The sequence below is a fragment of the Oncorhynchus nerka genome, linkage group LG8, assembly GCF_034236695.1.
Source record: "Oncorhynchus nerka isolate Pitt River linkage group LG8, Oner_Uvic_2.0, whole genome shotgun sequence".
NCBI lineage: Eukaryota > Metazoa > Chordata > Actinopteri > Salmoniformes > Salmonidae > Oncorhynchus > Oncorhynchus nerka.
In genome coordinates, this window is record NC_088403.1 from 27,509,614 (window position 1) to 27,527,614 (window position 18,001).

General features: G+C 42.1%; 1 protein-coding gene across 1 annotated transcript; it reads left to right on the forward strand.

Moving 5' to 3' along the window:
- The first annotated feature begins 505 nt into the window (after nucleotides 1-505).
- LOC115133068 (protein ADM2-like) lies at nucleotides 506-17,616 on the forward strand. The gene is made up of 3 exons (XM_029665919.2): nucleotides 506-591; nucleotides 980-1,233; nucleotides 13,567-17,616. The coding sequence occupies exons 2-3, from the start codon at nucleotides 1,136-1,138 to the stop codon at nucleotides 14,000-14,002; spliced, it is 534 nt and encodes a 177-aa protein (XP_029521779.1). The 5' UTR covers nucleotides 506-591; nucleotides 980-1,135; the 3' UTR covers nucleotides 14,003-17,616.
- Nucleotides 17,617-18,001: the final 385 nt, after the last annotated feature.

Sequence of the window (18,001 nt, forward strand, 5' to 3'; positions counted from 1 at the left end):
GAAAGAGAACTATCTATACCTATCCCTCAGGCTCACTTGGTGTTGAAGGCAAAGATAAGAGAGAAGGGAAAGGGAGGGGGTGAAAAATACATGATAGAAGTCTGAGAAAACAATTTTGAGAATATGCCACCATTTGTTTGCATGACATATACTATGGGAAATTGTTAATAAAACAACATTTGGATCAATGGTTGGTTAAGGATTAGTATGGATCTTTCTTAAAATCTATCTTAAATATTAATATGTATAACTAAGTTCTTGGAAGGTCTTTGACCAGTCAAGAACCATCATCATTTTGGCATTTCAGTTGGCATTTGTCACCAAAACCAACAACATAGTTGTGAATGGCACACTTCAACATGCACACATCCATGTCATTTAGTGAATGAGGAATAAATTATCCGACCAAACCACGGAGCCTACCAGGTACACCGGTTCAGAATGAGTCCCGCCCACTCAGTATTTATACGCACAATGTCGTCTCGCTCAACTTCAGAAGTTGAATCTGAGAATTTCATCTTGACCAACACTTGTTAGATCCGTGGGAAAGTACTTGGACCTACGAGAATATTTCTGAAAGTCCTCATATACGTAAGATATTACTAACATTCATAAAATGTACTATTTTATATGAGTTATTATAACTATAATTTGAAATGCAATATAATTGTTGTGTAAAATATGAAAAATGGGTCTAGCTGGATATATTTTTTAAAACTTTTTCTTTAGTGCTTGAGGTTTCTTTATGCATAGCTTTCAATTGGCCACACATAGAGTGGTTCGTACACTTTGTACGCATGATTAGGCTACTGAATAGTGAGTGAATAATGCACTTGCAGGTGTCCCACAGGCACTCTTGAATATTTGTTGCAAAATAACTGTATTTCGTGCATATTTCGGTAATATAATCAATATCCTGATTAAATTAGACAATTGTATTTACTTTTCTTTCCTTTTTTGTATTCTCTGTTTATCACAGCATCATTTGACTGTCTCACGCATTGTGGCCTGGATATCAGTACTAGCCTAAATACCAAAACATTTTGGAATTTTTCTTCCCCGGGAGTTGAACATCGTCCAGGTGGTTTGGGAACACCCTCCTTCCCAAGGGGTGTGTGTGAGAACTCGTCCCGAGATGCGTTCACTTCTGCCGGTTACTGTGTATTGCATCAGCCTACTCTCCCTCCAGCAGCTCCTGGCTCTCCCGGCCGCAGACCGTCTGGAGAGAAACCGGTAAGAAGAAAGGCATTACATTACCTTCCTATATTGAACCTGCGTTCCAGTTCCTTCTCTTTCACTTTCTAAAAGGGATCCTTTCTGGAAGTGATGATTATTGAACAGAAACGTTCTTCTGGAGGGCACATTGGATATATAAAAGCTGATGCTATTTCGATAGGAAATCTGGAGGTCTAATTCAAATATAGGCTATATGTAGTCTTGTTTTATTCCACGATTCGGAAAATACAGTGATGGATGAGATGCATTATTATGACATTGGTTGTTCTCGAATGTCCAATGACTTTGCCGGTGTTTGGTGAATTGACGTGCACCTTTTTTTAGCCTACTGTTTAAAAAAAAAAATCACACTGTCAAACCACAAACAGATGAACCACTTAATATATAATGTCGAGGTTAATGGAATAAAGTACGCTGAAGTGTTTGTTCAGTCAGGGTGTTGTGTCGGGGAGATAACGGATAGAGTGTAGTCCTGGCGGGCAAGGTCAGAGCAAGACAGACGTGATACAGGGAACATGCGCTCCCGCTCAGATAACCAGGGGACTCTGTAGTTATGATATGACAATGTGGTAAAGTTTGAGGGGAATCCCTGTTTTTAGAATGGATTGAGAGTTCATCCATGCGCGCCTTGCGCAGTCTCTGGTTTGCACTGCTCTCTCCATTGGGCTAGGTCTGTTATGGGATTTAAACACTTGTGTTGATTTAAAGTTCATGATAGTGTAGGCTAACGAGTGCTATCTTATCCATGACCACTATGTTGAAAAATGGGCACTATGACGAAATTACGCATTTATTCCATCTGCATAATAAAGCGTACTCTTCAGAATCTGTGTTGTTATATGATGCAACTGAATTTAGTCCAAAAACTCCATACTTAACTAATGGGACAGAGGACAATACGACAGTCATTGCATCATATTTTTCAACACTGCGCTACAAGCGCAAACTGAAGCGCAGGTTAGGCGCGTCATTACACACTGTTAAGTATTTGATTGATATATTACCCATGTAGATACACGTTACATCAAATCTGGCCGTATTCACGAAATACTTCCGTACAGTTCTTTATAGGTCCCTAAACGAAAGTGCTAGCTACTTGCGTCAGTGTTCAAAGTCAAGGTTTATTGCGCCAAACCATCTACTTTATCTTATTCACGTGTGACTATATTTTGGAATGCAACATATATATGGTTGTGTGTTTGTCTTACCAATTAGATTTGGTTTGAGTAGTTTGAGGTCACATGAGGTCATATTCCTAACACAGCAGTATATATGACCTCATGTGGGATATGACCTCATGTGGGACATATGATAGCAGAGGTGGAAAAAACAGTCCTCCTCATGTTGGCATTTAGCTGAACTCCTGCCACGTTTTAGCCATTGGCTACTGTACTGTAATACTGTAATGAGTGGCACTTGTATTTCCCCACTATGCTATTCTTCTATGTGTGACGTGGTAGTAAAATCCCAAGATCACAGGGAATTGGTCAATAATACCCATTTCCTATTTCATTGGGTGGGCAGACGTGCCTGTTCAAAGTGAAGGAGAAGTGCACTAGTGAAGACTCCAGTCTCTGGTGTGTTTTAGTGCAGTGAGAACTAGAGCAGAGGGTAGAGTCAGTGTCTGCATGCCCTCTTCTGGTGGGAGACTGACAGGAACCTGGACTCTATCAATGAGAGAAACCAATTAAAACACATGATTACTTTCACCAAGAGCCATGCCTTTACATATAAATCTGGGATGTTCAAAGCTAAAAGAGGAACATTTTCACCTGTTAGTCATTTTTTGGGACAAATGAAGTAAGGCACTTGGTTGTATCTAGAATGTTCCTCTAATGTGGGTTAGCACTGTAGGACACACTGACAGGTCCCAAAAAATGTACATGAGTTGTGTTGTTGGCCTGGTAACTCAGACATGAGGGATCTGGAGAGGATCATTTGTTGAGACTTATTCATATTATTACTAGGTCAGTGACACCACTGTTATCTTGCTTTATACAGTGCCTTCGGAAAGTATTCAGACCCCTTGACCTTTTCCACATTTTGTTAGGTTACCACCTTATTCTAAAATATATTAAATAGTTTTTTACCCTCATCAATCTACACACAATACCCCCTTAATAAAGCAAAAACTGTTTTTTTTAGACATGTTTGCAAATGTATTTAAAAACATGGAAATATCACATTTACATAAGTATTCAGACCCTTTCAACTTTGTTGAAGCACCTTTGGCAGCGATTACAGCCTCAAGTCTTCTTGGGTATGACACTACAAGCTTGGCACACCTGTATTTTGGGAGTTTCTCCCATTTTTCTTTGCAGATCCTCTCGAGCTCTGTCAGGTTGGACGGGAAGCATTGCTGCACAGCTATTTTCAGGTCTCTCCTGAGATGTTAGATCGGGTTCAAATCCGGGCTCTGCCTAGGCCACTCAAGGACATTCAGAGACTTTTCCCGAAGCCACTCCTGCATTGTCTTTTACATTTTTAAAAAACCTTTATTTAACTAGGCAAGTCAGTTAAGAACAAATTCTTATTTTCAATGATGGCCTAAGAACAGTGGGTTAACTGCCCTGTTCAGGGGCAGGACGACAGATTTTTTACCTTGTCAGCTCGGGGATTTGATCTTTCAACCTTTCAGTTACTAGTCCAACGTTCTAACCACTAGGCTACCTGCTAACCCTTGGCTGTCTCCTTAGGGTCGGTGTCCTGTTCGAAGGTGAATGTTTGTCCCAGTCTGAGATCCTGAGTGCTCTGGAGCAGGTTTTCATCAAGGATCTCTCTGTACTTTGCTTCGTTCATTTTTGCCTCAATCCTGACTTGTCTCTCAGTCCCTGCCGCTGAAAAACATCCCCACAGCATGATGCTGCCATCACCATGCTTCACCGTAGGGATGGTGCCAGGTTTCCTCCAGACGTGACGCTTGCCATTGAGGCCAAAGAGTTCAATCTTGGTTACATCAGACCAGAAAATATTGTTTCTCATGGTCTGAGAGTCTTTAATGTGCCTTTTGGCAAACTCCAAGCGGGCGGTCATGTGCCTTTTTACTGAGGAGTGGCTTCTGCCTGGCCACTCTACCATAAAGGCCTTATTGGTAGAGTGCTGCAGATATGGTTGTCCTTCTGAAAGGTTCTCCCATCTCCATAGAAGAAGTCTAGAGCTCTGTCAGAGTGACCATCAGGTTCTTGGTCACCTCCCTGACCAAGGCCCTTCTCCCCCAATTTCTCAGTTTGGCCAGGCGGCCAGCTCTAGAAAGAGCCTTCAATGCTGCAGACATTTTTTGGTACACTTCCCCAGATCTGTGCCTCAACACATCCTGTCTCGGAGCTCTACGGACAATTCCTTTGACCTCATGGCTTGGTTTTTGCTCTGACATGCACTGTCAACTGTGAGACCTTACAAAGACAGGTGTGTGCCATTCAAAATCATGTCCAATCAATTTAATTTATCACAGGTGGACTTCAATCAAGAAACATCTCAAGGATGATCAATGGAAACAGTATGCACCTGAGCACAATTTCGTGTCTCATAGCAAAGGGTCTGAATACTCCTGTAAATATGTTTTATATATTTATATATATATTTGCAAAAATGTCTAAAACCCTTTTTTCACTTTGTCATTATGGGGTGTTGTGTGTAGATTGCTGAGGATTATTATTTTTTAAGTCCATTTTAGAATAAGGCTGTAACGTAACAAAATGTGGAAAAAGTCAAGGGGTCTAAATATTTTCCGAAGGTACTGTATTTGCACTCAGATATTTTAGGGGAATCAACATTCAACAGAAAAGTGATAAATGTCACGTTTTGCTGACGTGCATTCATCAATGGACTGTGAAGTCTTTAAGGCCCATAATTGAGATTATTGATTTATGAGGATGTGGAAAAAGAGGGTTGTTTTTACCCTGCATGGACTAGATTGGCAGGGCTGAGATGGATGTGCCAGACAACAGTCTCCTTATAAGGTGACCCTATTCTGACAGGAGGGCCCCAACGCTGGAGGTTCGGACTTAGCTCAACAACCTCTGTCTACAGGTGTGTGTGCGCGTGTGTGTCTGTGTGCCTGTGTGTCTGTGCATTGGACAAACACCTGCTGCTGAAATCAAATTGAAGCAAAGAGAAGCATGACTCAAACACCTCTCTGTTTATGTCAGTCTGAGCTCCCAGCAGGGTTGGGCTATTTCTGCTTCCCAATGGTTGTTAAGACTTCAATCTCTCAGAACTAACTTTCCATTTAAAACAGAAGGGACAGAATTTGTGGGTAATGGTGGATGTGGTTGTGGTTGCATCAGTGCTCTCTATCAGTGTATTTGAGTGAACACAGCAGCTTTTCAAAAACAAACAGTTCAATAAGAGGGAGTCTGTTTGTCTTGTCCAAGCTGTGGCTGTGTGAGGGGTTATCGTTCCTAGAAATCCCCTCAGGATGTTCCCTTGGTGATGGAAAGGCGATTCATAATGTCCTCTCTCTTTTTCCTCACTCTCTCTCCAATTCTGTTTTCTCTCTTCTCTTTCCCTCTTTCATTCTGGTTTCTCCCTCTGCCTTCTTCCCTCCTTTTATCTATTTATTTACTCAGTAAATGTCCCACTTTTTCTTCCCTCCATACCAAACGCTCTGTCCTTCCCATCACACATGATGATCCCATCACAGGCTGATAACAATAACACAGGCCTCATTGCTCCTCCTCTCTTTCCCCTTTTCAGACTGAAGTGTGATGGGTGTGATTGGTCATTGTTTCTCTGTACCGATAAAGTGCTTTATGTCCTGATCATGGCCATTCACAATACAAAGTATACCCTTCATTGTACATATAGTAACAGCTTGAGAGAAAATAGTTGTAGGCCAGAGCCAATCCAATATGGCTTAATTATGGCTTTAGCGACGAAGCAGTTTTACGTTGTGGATTCCAGCTGTGGGGTGCAGGGCGCCCCAGAGAGAGGCATGTTACTGGAGCTGATGTGCTGTAATGTGCTTGTTGTCATGATGACCCACTACTTCCACACAGTCTGGGACAGAGGTCAATGATATGACATGTCAGACATCCCGGACAGGGTGAACACAGTTTGTGTATTGAGCGTGTGTGTTAGTGTAAAGCATATTCTCTTTAGAAAGAGGGGCTGTGTATGTGTCGACTACTGGTCTGTCTGTGTGTATTTGAGGTTGTGTGTATTTGAGGTTGTGTGTATTTGAGACTGTGTGGATTTGAATCTGTGGATTTGAGTCTGTGTGTATTTGAGTCTGTGTGTATTGTGGGTGTGAATTTGCTCAGGATCCCGACTGGACAGAAAAAACAACGTTTTCCCGTCTGTCCATCCTCCTCCTAAATCATTAACTCCCTCTGTCACCCCATATGGGGCAAGTGTCAGAGCCAAGCCCCCTGCATGCAATTCAGACGTCAACACCCATCCATTGTCCCAACACAATATTTACCCCAGAATCAGGCACATTGCATCATCATCCACCACCCAGAGGACATACTGTTGTCTTCTGAGTAATATATCAGATGCTCTTTGCATCCATTAGATGGTGATAGATTGTATAACTCTATATACATTAACTTTATATAGATTTATAGATATGCTTATACAATATCAAAGACATAACATGAACATTAACTTGACTAATATGGCTCATAAATACTTAAACTTTACTCCAGTTATCTTTTATGTACTAAAATACACTTTGCGTGCCTCACCGTCTGATATAACCCCAGCTGGCCCTGTAGATTGCTCTGTGAGAGGCAGTAAGTATGACTCTGAGGTTAGACCTCTGCTCTGAGGAAGCATGGCTGCTCTGATGTGGGCCACACTGTAATCAGAGGTCTGGACTGGCGATGTATGGAGATGTAATGTATCTACCACATAAACACTGCCATGACCCTCCCTCCCTCTCTCTCTCTCTCTCTCTCTCTCTCTCTCTCTCTCTCTCTTTCTCCTTCTCTCTCTGTGCTCCGTGGGGGTCATTATGACCAGGCCTAAAGAAGAAGGGGAACCAGTCTCCCACCAGGCAGCTCAGAATTCCACAGTGGATTAGTGGCTAAGACCTAAATTCCACCGTCCACATCTATAAAGAAAATCCTTCCACTCTGCACTTATATCCTGACCATGGCAAAATACTTGTGTGTGTGTGTATGTATGGATTAGGGTTGTCACGATACCAGTCTTGAGATACTACGATACCAGATTTTCCATGGCAATAAAGAAAACAGGAATCAGACAAAACTCTATGGTACAATAAAAATGTGACTTGCCACGATACTTCTGACTATCGCAGTACTGGAATCGTGACAATCCTTGTACAGTATATCTGTCTGTCTGTGTGTATACTGTCAGTGTTAAAGAAATAACACAGGATAAAGGCTGAAGAATGAACACAGATGGAGCTCTGAGGTCTGAGGAGAGAAGGACTATACTCTTGTTGGTGGTTGAGGAAAATGTAGGTGTTATTCTAGCTAAGTACAGTCATTTGTAGTGTGGATGGATGCCTACAGTACCAATGGAGATCAGGCCTCAATCAGGAGTCAGCACTGCAGCTGTGAGTGGCCGCCTCAGTACAATTGGAACCACTGTGGTTTGAAGTCCGTCTCCCAATTCCCAAACCACTACACACTTAAGTCCACACTTAAGTGGATATGTGGCAGTCGTTCTTTCAAGCCATGGATTTTAGCAACTGTGTACACTTTCACCCAACGCAGTGCATGATGAGGAAAGTGCTAAATCACGCCTCAGCACGTACTTATCGTCAACACAAGAGGTTATAAAACCACCAACGCATGGAGAACAAGCGTCAGCAATGGTTCATTCACAAATAAATCGCCTTTTGCTTATTTCTGTCTCCACAATCTGTCCTCTGTTAGCTGCATGGGGCCTGGCGAGGATTATGTATGAATGTGCCACATTTACTGTTGATTTAAGGCACCCTATGGTAGGCTCCAGCCCCCTGGGTATAAGCATGTATGAAGGGTCTGGTGCTGGCCAAGGCTTACCCTTCTCTGAGGGGGCCTTACTGGGGCAGAGGAGGGCGTCAGGCTGGGGCTGGTGGGACATTGGCGATTCCACGCCAGCGGCAGCGGAACATATTTTTGGTATCTCATATTGTTTTGGCAATTCTCACATTGAAACTTCATTAGGGAAAGGATGTTTGAAATGCTTTTTACATTTGTACCACAAGCAATGTTTGAGAAAATCATGATGAAAGTAGCCATTTCAGGCCCTTTTTAGACCTAAACATGCCTCCTGTAAGACCCTACGATCCGTGAACTGTACATGGAACAGATAACATCTTGGTGTCATTATACTCCTTATAGTGTGCTCTAAAATATGGAGTACACTACCGGTCAAAAGTTTAGAACACCTACTAATTTTTCTTTATTTAAAAACAACTATTTTCTACATTGTAGAATAATAGTGAAGACATCAAACTATGAAATAACACATATGAAATCATGTGGTAACCAAAATGGTTTGGGATGTGTCGGACCGCAGAGTGAAGGAAAAGCAGCCAACAAGTGCTCAGCATATGTGGGAACTCCTTCAAGACTATTGGAATAGCATTCCAGGTGAAGCTGGTTGGAGAATGCCAAGAGTGTGCAAAGCTGTCATCAAGGCAAAGGGTGGCTATTTGAAGAATCTCAAATTTCAAATATATTTTGATTTGTTTTACACTTTTTTGGTTACTCAATGATTTCACATGTGTTGCTTCATAGTTTTGATGTCTTCACCATTATTCTACAATGTAGAAAATAGTCAAAATAAAGAAAAACCCTTGAATGAGTAGGTGTTCTAAAACTTTTTCCCGGTAGTGTATGTCTAGATTCTGAAAAAAAAAAAAATATCACATTCATTTATTCAACATTCAAATATTAATATCTCAAATGGACCTTTTTTTATTTAGTTTATTTTAAGAATTTGGAACAATATAGATATAAGTATATAACATTTCCAGTGTGGCCTTTCTGCTAATTCTGAAGTTATGATCAATTTTATGAGCACCACCAACACAGTGAATGGGAAAATGGATTCAAAGGGAACTCCCTCTGCTGGTGATTTGCTGAATGTGCAATCCTACATGAGGCTGTGATTGGTTAATGACCTATTATGTCCATTTATATGTATAAAATTGGTCATATCATTAAAGGTACCAGAGAGCCCACTCTGGAAATGTTACGTGTTTGAAGAGAATGTCTAAAAAGGATAGTTTTGAGATTAATATTAATATTTTTAATGTTGAATAAATTAATGTGAAAATGTGTATTTCAGAGAGAACACTATAAGGCGTATAATGACAGATGTTGTCTGTATTATGTACAGTTCACAGATCATAGGGTCTTATAGGAGGCATGTATACTAAAAAGGGTATAAAATGGCTAATTTCATCATGATTTTCAAAAAAATGGCTTGTGATAGAAAATAAAAAAAACGTGTTAAACATCCTTCCCCCCCAATCAAGTTTCTATGTGAGAATTGTCAGAACAATCTGAGAAACCTAATTGCTCCTGTAAGTCGCTCTGGATATGACCAAATGACTCAAATGTAAATACCAAAAATATTTCCCACTCCCGCTGGTGTGGAATCACCCTATTGTGGTGGTTCCACTGGTGGGTCTCAGTTGTGATTCCAGACCTAAACCTCAGTCTAAACTGTGGGAGTAATACGAAAGAACAACACCACACTGCAGCACAAAGGAGTTGGGATCAGCTTACCCTTTTATCGAACCCTCAAAGCCCCCTCCCTCTGCCCATTCCAGGGTAGCCTAGTGGTTAGAGCGTTGGACTAGTAACCGGAAGGTTGCAAGTTCAAATCCCCGAGCTGACAAGGTACAAATCTGTTGTTCTGCCCCTGAACAGGAAGTTAACCCACTGTTCCTAGGCCATCATTGAAAATAAGAATTTGTTCTTAACTGACTTGCCTAGTTAAATAAAGGTAAAATAAAGTTCCCCAGGCTGAGTGACTTTTAGCTTAATGCCCTCCAATGAAAATGTGACTTTTACAGAACAAGTAGGTGGATTTGTTACAATATTTTTTCTTCTTCTATAATCGTCCACAGATCAGATGGTGCTGAAAACGAGTGAGTGAGTGAATGTTTCCAAGAATGTGAAGCTCTGATATCTTTGATCGTCTCCCAATCACAAAGACCTCCATTACTGTCAATTTGCAGGATTACTTTCTCAATAGCCAAATTAGACGGGCTGTCAGATCAGATGTGATCCAGTGAGAGAGTTCCCACGTTGGGCCGGCCTACAGTACATGGTGCTGCTGCCTTCTCCTGGCTGTGGGCTAGAACACGGTGGCCAAAAGGCTTATTGTGGGATCAGAACAACGTCCCAACGAAACTGGAGAGGAGCATGTGCTCTGGGCACACTGACTCACAGTCACACCTCCGGTCCAAAGTCCCTTCAGATCCATCCGATCCCTCCAGCACAGATACATACAAATGGGTCCTGGCTGGCCCTAGCGACAAAACAGACAAGTTCACACTTGCTTGTGAAGCCATTATATAAAAGCTATATAAAAGTCTAAGGGCATCAGTGTCAGGTGGAAGTAAGGCAGTCCGGTCAGATGGTGTAACAGAGAGGAGAGGAGGACAAAAGGACATGCCAAGAACTCCCTAGGTGGGAGGTGAACCCCACAGAAACCCAAACACGGTTAACCGCCTTTAAACAGCAGACTCATTCTTTCTTTCTTTTTTCTCCTTCTCCGCCTCTGTCCAGTTACTAATTCTCCAAGAAAATGTTTTTTTTAACGACATCACAGGGTCTTTATGGCTGTCTGCCAGCCCAGAATAGCCTGACTAGCGAAGCAGCCATTGTCTGCTGCGTTGGGTCGGGCTCGGGGCGACATGGTGTGTTATGGGAGATTCCAGCGCTGAGTGAGCCACAAAGTCCACTACTGCTCTACCAGGGGTGGAAATGGGCATTAGAAACACACACACAAACTACTTGGTCAATGGGGTGGATTGGGACTGACACAATGTCTTAGGGCAGCAGGAAGACTAGCGGTTAGAGTGTTGAGCCACTAACCGAAAGGTCGGTGTTTCAAATACCTGAGCTGACAAGGTGGAAAATCTGTTGATGTGCCCTTGCGCAAGGCACTTAATCCTAATTTGCTCCAGGGGCACTGTACTACTATGGCTGACCCTGTAAAACAACACATTTGACTGCACCTATCCGGTGTACAATTAAATCTATCAATTATTTATGGATGTGAAGCTTGGTACAGCACACCCACTGATCACAGACATCAATTCAACATCTATTCCATGTTGATTGAACGTCATTTCAACAACATTGATTCAACCAGTGTGTGCTCAGTGGGCATTGTTTGGTACTGGCAGTCTACACACCCCATAAGTCCTGTTTTTGTCCAGGGACTCCCCCAAAGGAAGCTGTTCTGGAGCTGTTTTACCTTTGTTTTGTTTATTCACCATCTCTTGTTTCCAAACGGATTAAGTTTCCTCCTTCCTCCTGTGTGAGAAACACATTTTCCACCATGGATTCCAAACACAAAAGAAGATTGAGCCTGTACAGAAGATTGTATTTCAGCCATTTTGTGTACAGAAAGGTCAAGTTTACTGTAATGAATATAGACTATCCAAATCTCTATAACAACCACATTGCAGTATTTATGCGGTATACTGTATGAATGTAGCTTCTTCCGCGCAGTCAAATACAATTTGTGCCTGTCTGTCAGCATGGTGTTTGGCACAGAAGGCGTGTGTGACTGGAAAATGCCACAGGACAGAGCTGAATGACTAGGTGCTCCTGGAAATAGTGCTCCCTCGACATTACCACAGTGGTTACCAGTGACACCCACCATCACCAGGCACCAGGGCCCTGCCCTGTATGGGCAAACAGGCTGGATGGCAGGGAGACACAGGTGATTCAGTGTTTTCTTTGTGTCGGAACTCTGTGTACACGTCAAATATAGCTACCTTGAAACTTTCACTGACTGACCAGTCATAGTGCTGTTGCTGGAATAGCACTATGTTTTTGTTTGTGAAGTAGCTAGATTGGCTAGTTATGTTGGGCTTCAAGCCTGCAACACACCGGAAAACTCAGTTTGAGGTTAAATTGGTTGAACAAACCCATAAATGCTCAAAGTCATGATTGTGGTCTGCAGAATTTTGACCACGAACAACATGTTTAGCAAGAGCCTGGCCAAGGCACTGAACACATTAACTAAGAGACCGCCTTGAGGAGGCAGAGAAGGGTTTGGAACCCTGTTCATTAATATAGCCACTTCTCGCTGTGTCTGTACAGAGATTGGTTGGTTACCACTGGCATAGTGGCATTCTACAGTAGGCCTACCCTGTTATTTCTCACAATCCAGTCAGCGTTTCACAAGGAGAGCGCTGCTCTTTTTATAATTACGCTGTATGCCAACTATCATTACTGCTTCTCCTTAAGAGCAGTTGGAAGCCGGTCAGAACCTGATGCTGTGGAAATGTTTCTGTGTCTCTTTAAAATGGAAAAAGGATACAAAAGGGACGTTTTCTCTTCCTTGTTCTAACTTTATCATGGGAGGACATTTAGCACACAAAAGTCATACTTACTTCTTAAAATAATTTAGGCTTGATATACCTGGACGCACTGGCGCCATTTTGAGAATGAAATTCCCTGACTCACTGTGGCCAGTGCTTTGTCAATATGACATCCGCCAGGTGCACGAGCCTCTACCTATTTATGGCATCTGTAACAAACTAAGACACAGAGACACAAATTCGAGCCCTCTGAGCAAACACACCCACAACAGTTCAGAGAATAGCATCCCCAGTGCCAAGTTTGAGTTGAGCAGCTAGTGTCATCATCAAGAAGAGAACAGATGGCAGGGCCTCCTCCTCCTCAGCGCAAAAGCCAGAGTCAATCTGAGATGTGTTTGCTAAACAGGCTGTTCCTGAAACTTAGTGATGCCTCCGTCCTGTGGACCATTGAGGGGATAGTCAGTAAATCTCCAGAGCCACTCTGTCTGTTTGCTTTAGCTAAGGTGAACATGAAGTCTCAATAGTTGTGACGTCCAGTATGTTGAAATGACCATCATAAATGGACAGCAGCCAGGTCCCCATGCTGTTTTGTTCCTGTGCTGAAAGGCCATTAGTCTTCTAAAATGCATTAAGGCAGGATGGTGACACATCAACCCTCACCATGCCCATTCCATGTGTGTAACATTTACTGTCAGTGTGTGTCGACATAAAATGCTGTTGGAAGTGTGCTTCACATCAGTCTGAGAATAACTAGGCCAGTTCTAAAATGACTTCTCTGATTCAATGGTCAGCATTGAACCAGAGTGGAAAGATACAGACATCAATCGTAACGACGTCTTATTTGTTTTCTGTGTTCCTAGGTTGGAGCTGCTTAAGAAGCTTCATGCGCTGAGAGAGGAGGAGATCTTCACTCCAGAAACTGGCACCGAACTCGCCAGACCAACAGACTCCAGCCCTTCATCAGACCTCCAGTCCTCCATCAGATCTCCAAAATGGCTGCCTGGCTACCTCCGCAGAGACACACCACCCACTGTCATGAACACAGCCCATCTTGAAGCTCTGGTACGGGCGAGGCGTGAGGAGGGCGTGGAGCCACAACGGATGGGGTCAAGAGGTCGTCGCCATGCCCACTCAGGGTCACGCGGGGGTCACCACCCCCAGCTGATGAGAGTGGGGTGCGCCCTGGGAACCTGCCAGGTTCAGAACCTCAGCCACCGGCTCTATCAGCTGATTGGCCAGAGCGGACGGGAAGACTCCTCCCCCATTAACCCCCGGAGTCCGCATAGTTACGGATGAGCGACTGACAGATACTTCTCCCTCTCTTCCCTGAAAACATAAACACCCCAGCAAACTTCAATATATAGACAGTTATCTCTATTTTACGAATCACAGATAGCCTTTGCATTAGTATTAGATGTAGTCCACACCTTTTTTAGATCCTGAAATGACAATTTATGTACTTTTTGAATGACATTTGCCTTACTCCTCTGTACACCTCAAAAACGCATCATGCTGTTTAAGAAGAAGGAATCTGACATGAATGAAAGCCTCATAGCCGACGCTTCCCACCACCAACCACCCCTGGGAACGAATACCTGTCACCCAGAAATCCTCTGAACATTTGGGTCTCGTCAAAGTCTTTGTGTTTCTCCCGGCCTCCTGACTAGTCAAAGAGCTGCAAGGGGCTCAGTTTGACTTCCTAATCCTGTTAATGTAAGAATAAATGCTCCCGTCCACCTGCCTTTCTACTTAACACAAGCCAACGCAACTGGACGTGTCTGTATAATGCCTGATGACCTCCACAGCAGCAGTTAGCTCTGGCCCCATTGATCAAACACTTAAGCCTCTCATGTGGATTTCTACCAGGGCTAGGATCAGATCCCTGTCAGAGGGAATATATTCCTGAAGACCCGTCAAAACGACCCGATGAACCCTTTTACCCCACCCTAAACCCTGCCCCCTTAGATCTGCCAGGACAATTTGAGGGACCATGTTTGACATATCTAGGGTAATCCTCTATTTTACAGACCACCAGCAACCATTTGTGGGCAGACACAGACACTGACCTCACAAACACAGACCTTACAGACAAGAACCTACTGTAAGTCCTTTCTCATCTGCAGCCAATGATGTTCCCGACAGAAGCAGTCTGTGGTTCTGTGAAGTATATGTTTCAACAGACCACAGCCTTGACAGCCGCATTCAGGCATAATAGTCAAGTTCAGCAGTGGCTGAATGCTTCTGGACTCATCTAGTAGAGACTGTTTATAGAAAGAGAAAGAAGAGGGTAAACATTTCAATGACTCAGTTCCTATACAAGATGGAGATTTTCAATGTTTTTATTATGAATCATTGCAGATCTATTTCAGCGGTGATATCTATTGGTTGGCTCTTGAACACAGTGAACAGTCCTGCTGCCATTATCCCAGGGTCTGAGTGGGAAATATGATCCCCTTCACGTGATTCTTAAGTTCTCCCACTAAGTCTCGACTTTATGTTTACGGCAATTTAACCAATCAGACCTAATCTCTTTAGTTGTACCGCCATGGTACACATCGTCTGCTGTATTTATAAACAAAAGAAACCTTGACCGTGCCTTGCCCAGGGGACCGTATAACTAAAGCATCACAAGTTGCCAACCCAAACCCAAAATCTGCTATTAATAGTACTGACCAGGAATATTTTGAGGCTTACTTTGTCATTATCAATAATAATCCGGTCAGTTATGAATACTGAGATCCTAAAAACGCTAGTAGTTTAGTGTGTATACAACAATACATTACGTTGTATGCGTGTAGTATGTCGAATGAGTCTAAATTAGCACAGTCAACAGCAAAGTGCTCTACTGTTACATTGTGGCTTTGTAATGACAGACCACGGATAGCAAAAGTAAGGGAGGCAGAGTGCCACATCTTAAATCTGGATACGAAATACCATTAAAAAAAGATATGCCCTGAGATTCCCATTTTCCCTTGTTATAACTGTCTCTGAAATGGTGGGCCGGATGCCCTCACTAGAAATTACCAAAAACAATCTCAACTCAGCATGCATGCAAAATACTAGCCTAACCTTCAAAAGGTGCATAGTCTGTTCACCTGAAAAAACAAGCCACAACGTCTCCGTGACATCTTTAATACCCATAATAATCATGCAGCCTGGCTCTTTGAAACACATTCAAATGTTTCATATTCTCTATGTCAGAGGATTAGAATAGTTGAAGTAATCCTCAACGTTCAGACTATTAGTTTTCCAAACTTGCTGATGTTGCTATTATTGCTGTTAGAAACCAGGTCAGCCATTAGTCATACATTCATGTATTTATGACTATAACTATGTAACTATTAGGTTACCGTGTCATAATTATACAGTCACAGGAGTTCCCAAAATGAGCTTAGAGTCTTTTAGGGTCCAAGTTTTTACTGTTTTGATTTGACCACAGTGTTGCCTCAATGAAGTCATTCTATAACTATTTAAGTTAGTTGGGCAAGTGGTTGAAATTCACCAAATATCTGACAATACTTGACAGTCATTTTGTTTTTTTTGTGATCTACATCATACTATAGTGTGGTCTTATATTCCTCCATCCATATCCCCCTTTCATTTTGTTTGACGTATTTTTGTCTTTTTGGACTGAATCGTCTTAATCAAAACTGGGGCTTTATTTTATTTTAGAGTTAGCTCATTTAATCGTGGAGTGATTCTCTGTCTCACTCGCTCTATCTCACCATCTCTCCCTCTACCACTCTCTCAGCTTCTATCTCAGATTATGACCTGCGCCAGGTCGCAGGTCATAATCAGTGGTTCATTGGTTCTTTAAGTCTAATCTGTTCAAAGGCGTTGTGAAACACACATGCCATTGTCTCTGCTGTAATGGAGCTAATAAATGTCTCGTGACAGACCATTAAAAGGCTTTTCAAATGCTAAAAACCTTGGTGAATCTCTCGACTTCTTAACCACCACAGTCACAGGTGTGTGTTTGTGTCTGAACGGCCACATATAGAATCAGGAACCAATCTTGTGTTTGTTGGATTATTGTTGGAGCCATGTTGTTTTTGCTATACTTTTTCTTTGTGTTGTAATTACACGTCAGTGTTGTCACTGGCGGGTCCGTAGCCTTTCCTAGAAGCAGAGCTGAGTGTTTTGTCTGGGTAAACTGCGTACCACCAGATTATTTACGACCTTTGACCACTAATACCTCCCCTTGTGTGTTAAGAGAAACACTCTCCATCAGTCTTACATCAAAACTAACGCTGCCATCGCCTGCCATTGTTAACTTAACCTATGTTGTAAAGAGATGCAGGAGATTGTGTTGTGTGTTCACGTCTGTGTGAGTGTGTATGTGACTATATGTGAGTGTGTATGCGACTGTATGTGAGTGTGTATGTGACTGTATGTGAGTGTGTATGTGTAGGTACTTATAGTATAGTCGTCCTAGCCAGGGATCTGACACATCACAATCCCAGTCTGTTTTTCCTCATTCAATGTTTAATTATACTTAAGGTCAGAAGCCTCTTTTAGGGTCACAGCAAACTGAGCAAAGCACTTTAATGTTGTTAGTTCCTCACAACTTGAATTTCAAACATTGCAATTCTATTTTTAATGACAGATGAGAGTTATTGTATATGTTGCATTTGATAAAGATCTGTATGAGTGGAGTGGAGTGAAGATGATATCATGCGCACTTGTGCATATTATATATTATTAGCGGTACTATGTAAGAAAAGTAATATATTTAAGTTATCTTTGTATGTTTATATATGTATGTCACCAAAGACACTATTTATCTCGTATTTTCCATGCCCCTAAAAGGTGACCTTTTGTTAGGAAAGAAAAATCAATCCTAAATGTTCATGTCAGACAATGTCTTTCATTCTCTGTAAAAATAAAGAACTACATTGTAGTGAGATAAAGTCTAGTGTGTGCCTCTAATTTGTGAAAGTGTGTGTGTGCGTGCATGTGTGTGTGCGCGCGTGCGTGTGTATGCATGTTTACCTTCACGTGTGTGTGTGAGTACAGTATGAGAAACTCTTCACAACAGTTATTGTTAACAACATCGATGCCATTGTCAAAACGGAAAATAATGAAGTTATAATCAGAATTAAATCTACTCTCCACAGAATTATACAAACATCAGAAAACATGACAGTTGCCAGCAGTCTTCGATATGACTACATTTAAAAATAAACATAACTAGAGGTATCAAGATCATACATATTACACAATATTTCCTTAAAGGGACAGAAATATGTGGGGAAAAACACCCCTTCCTCGAATCTGGTAAACCTGGGCAAAGGT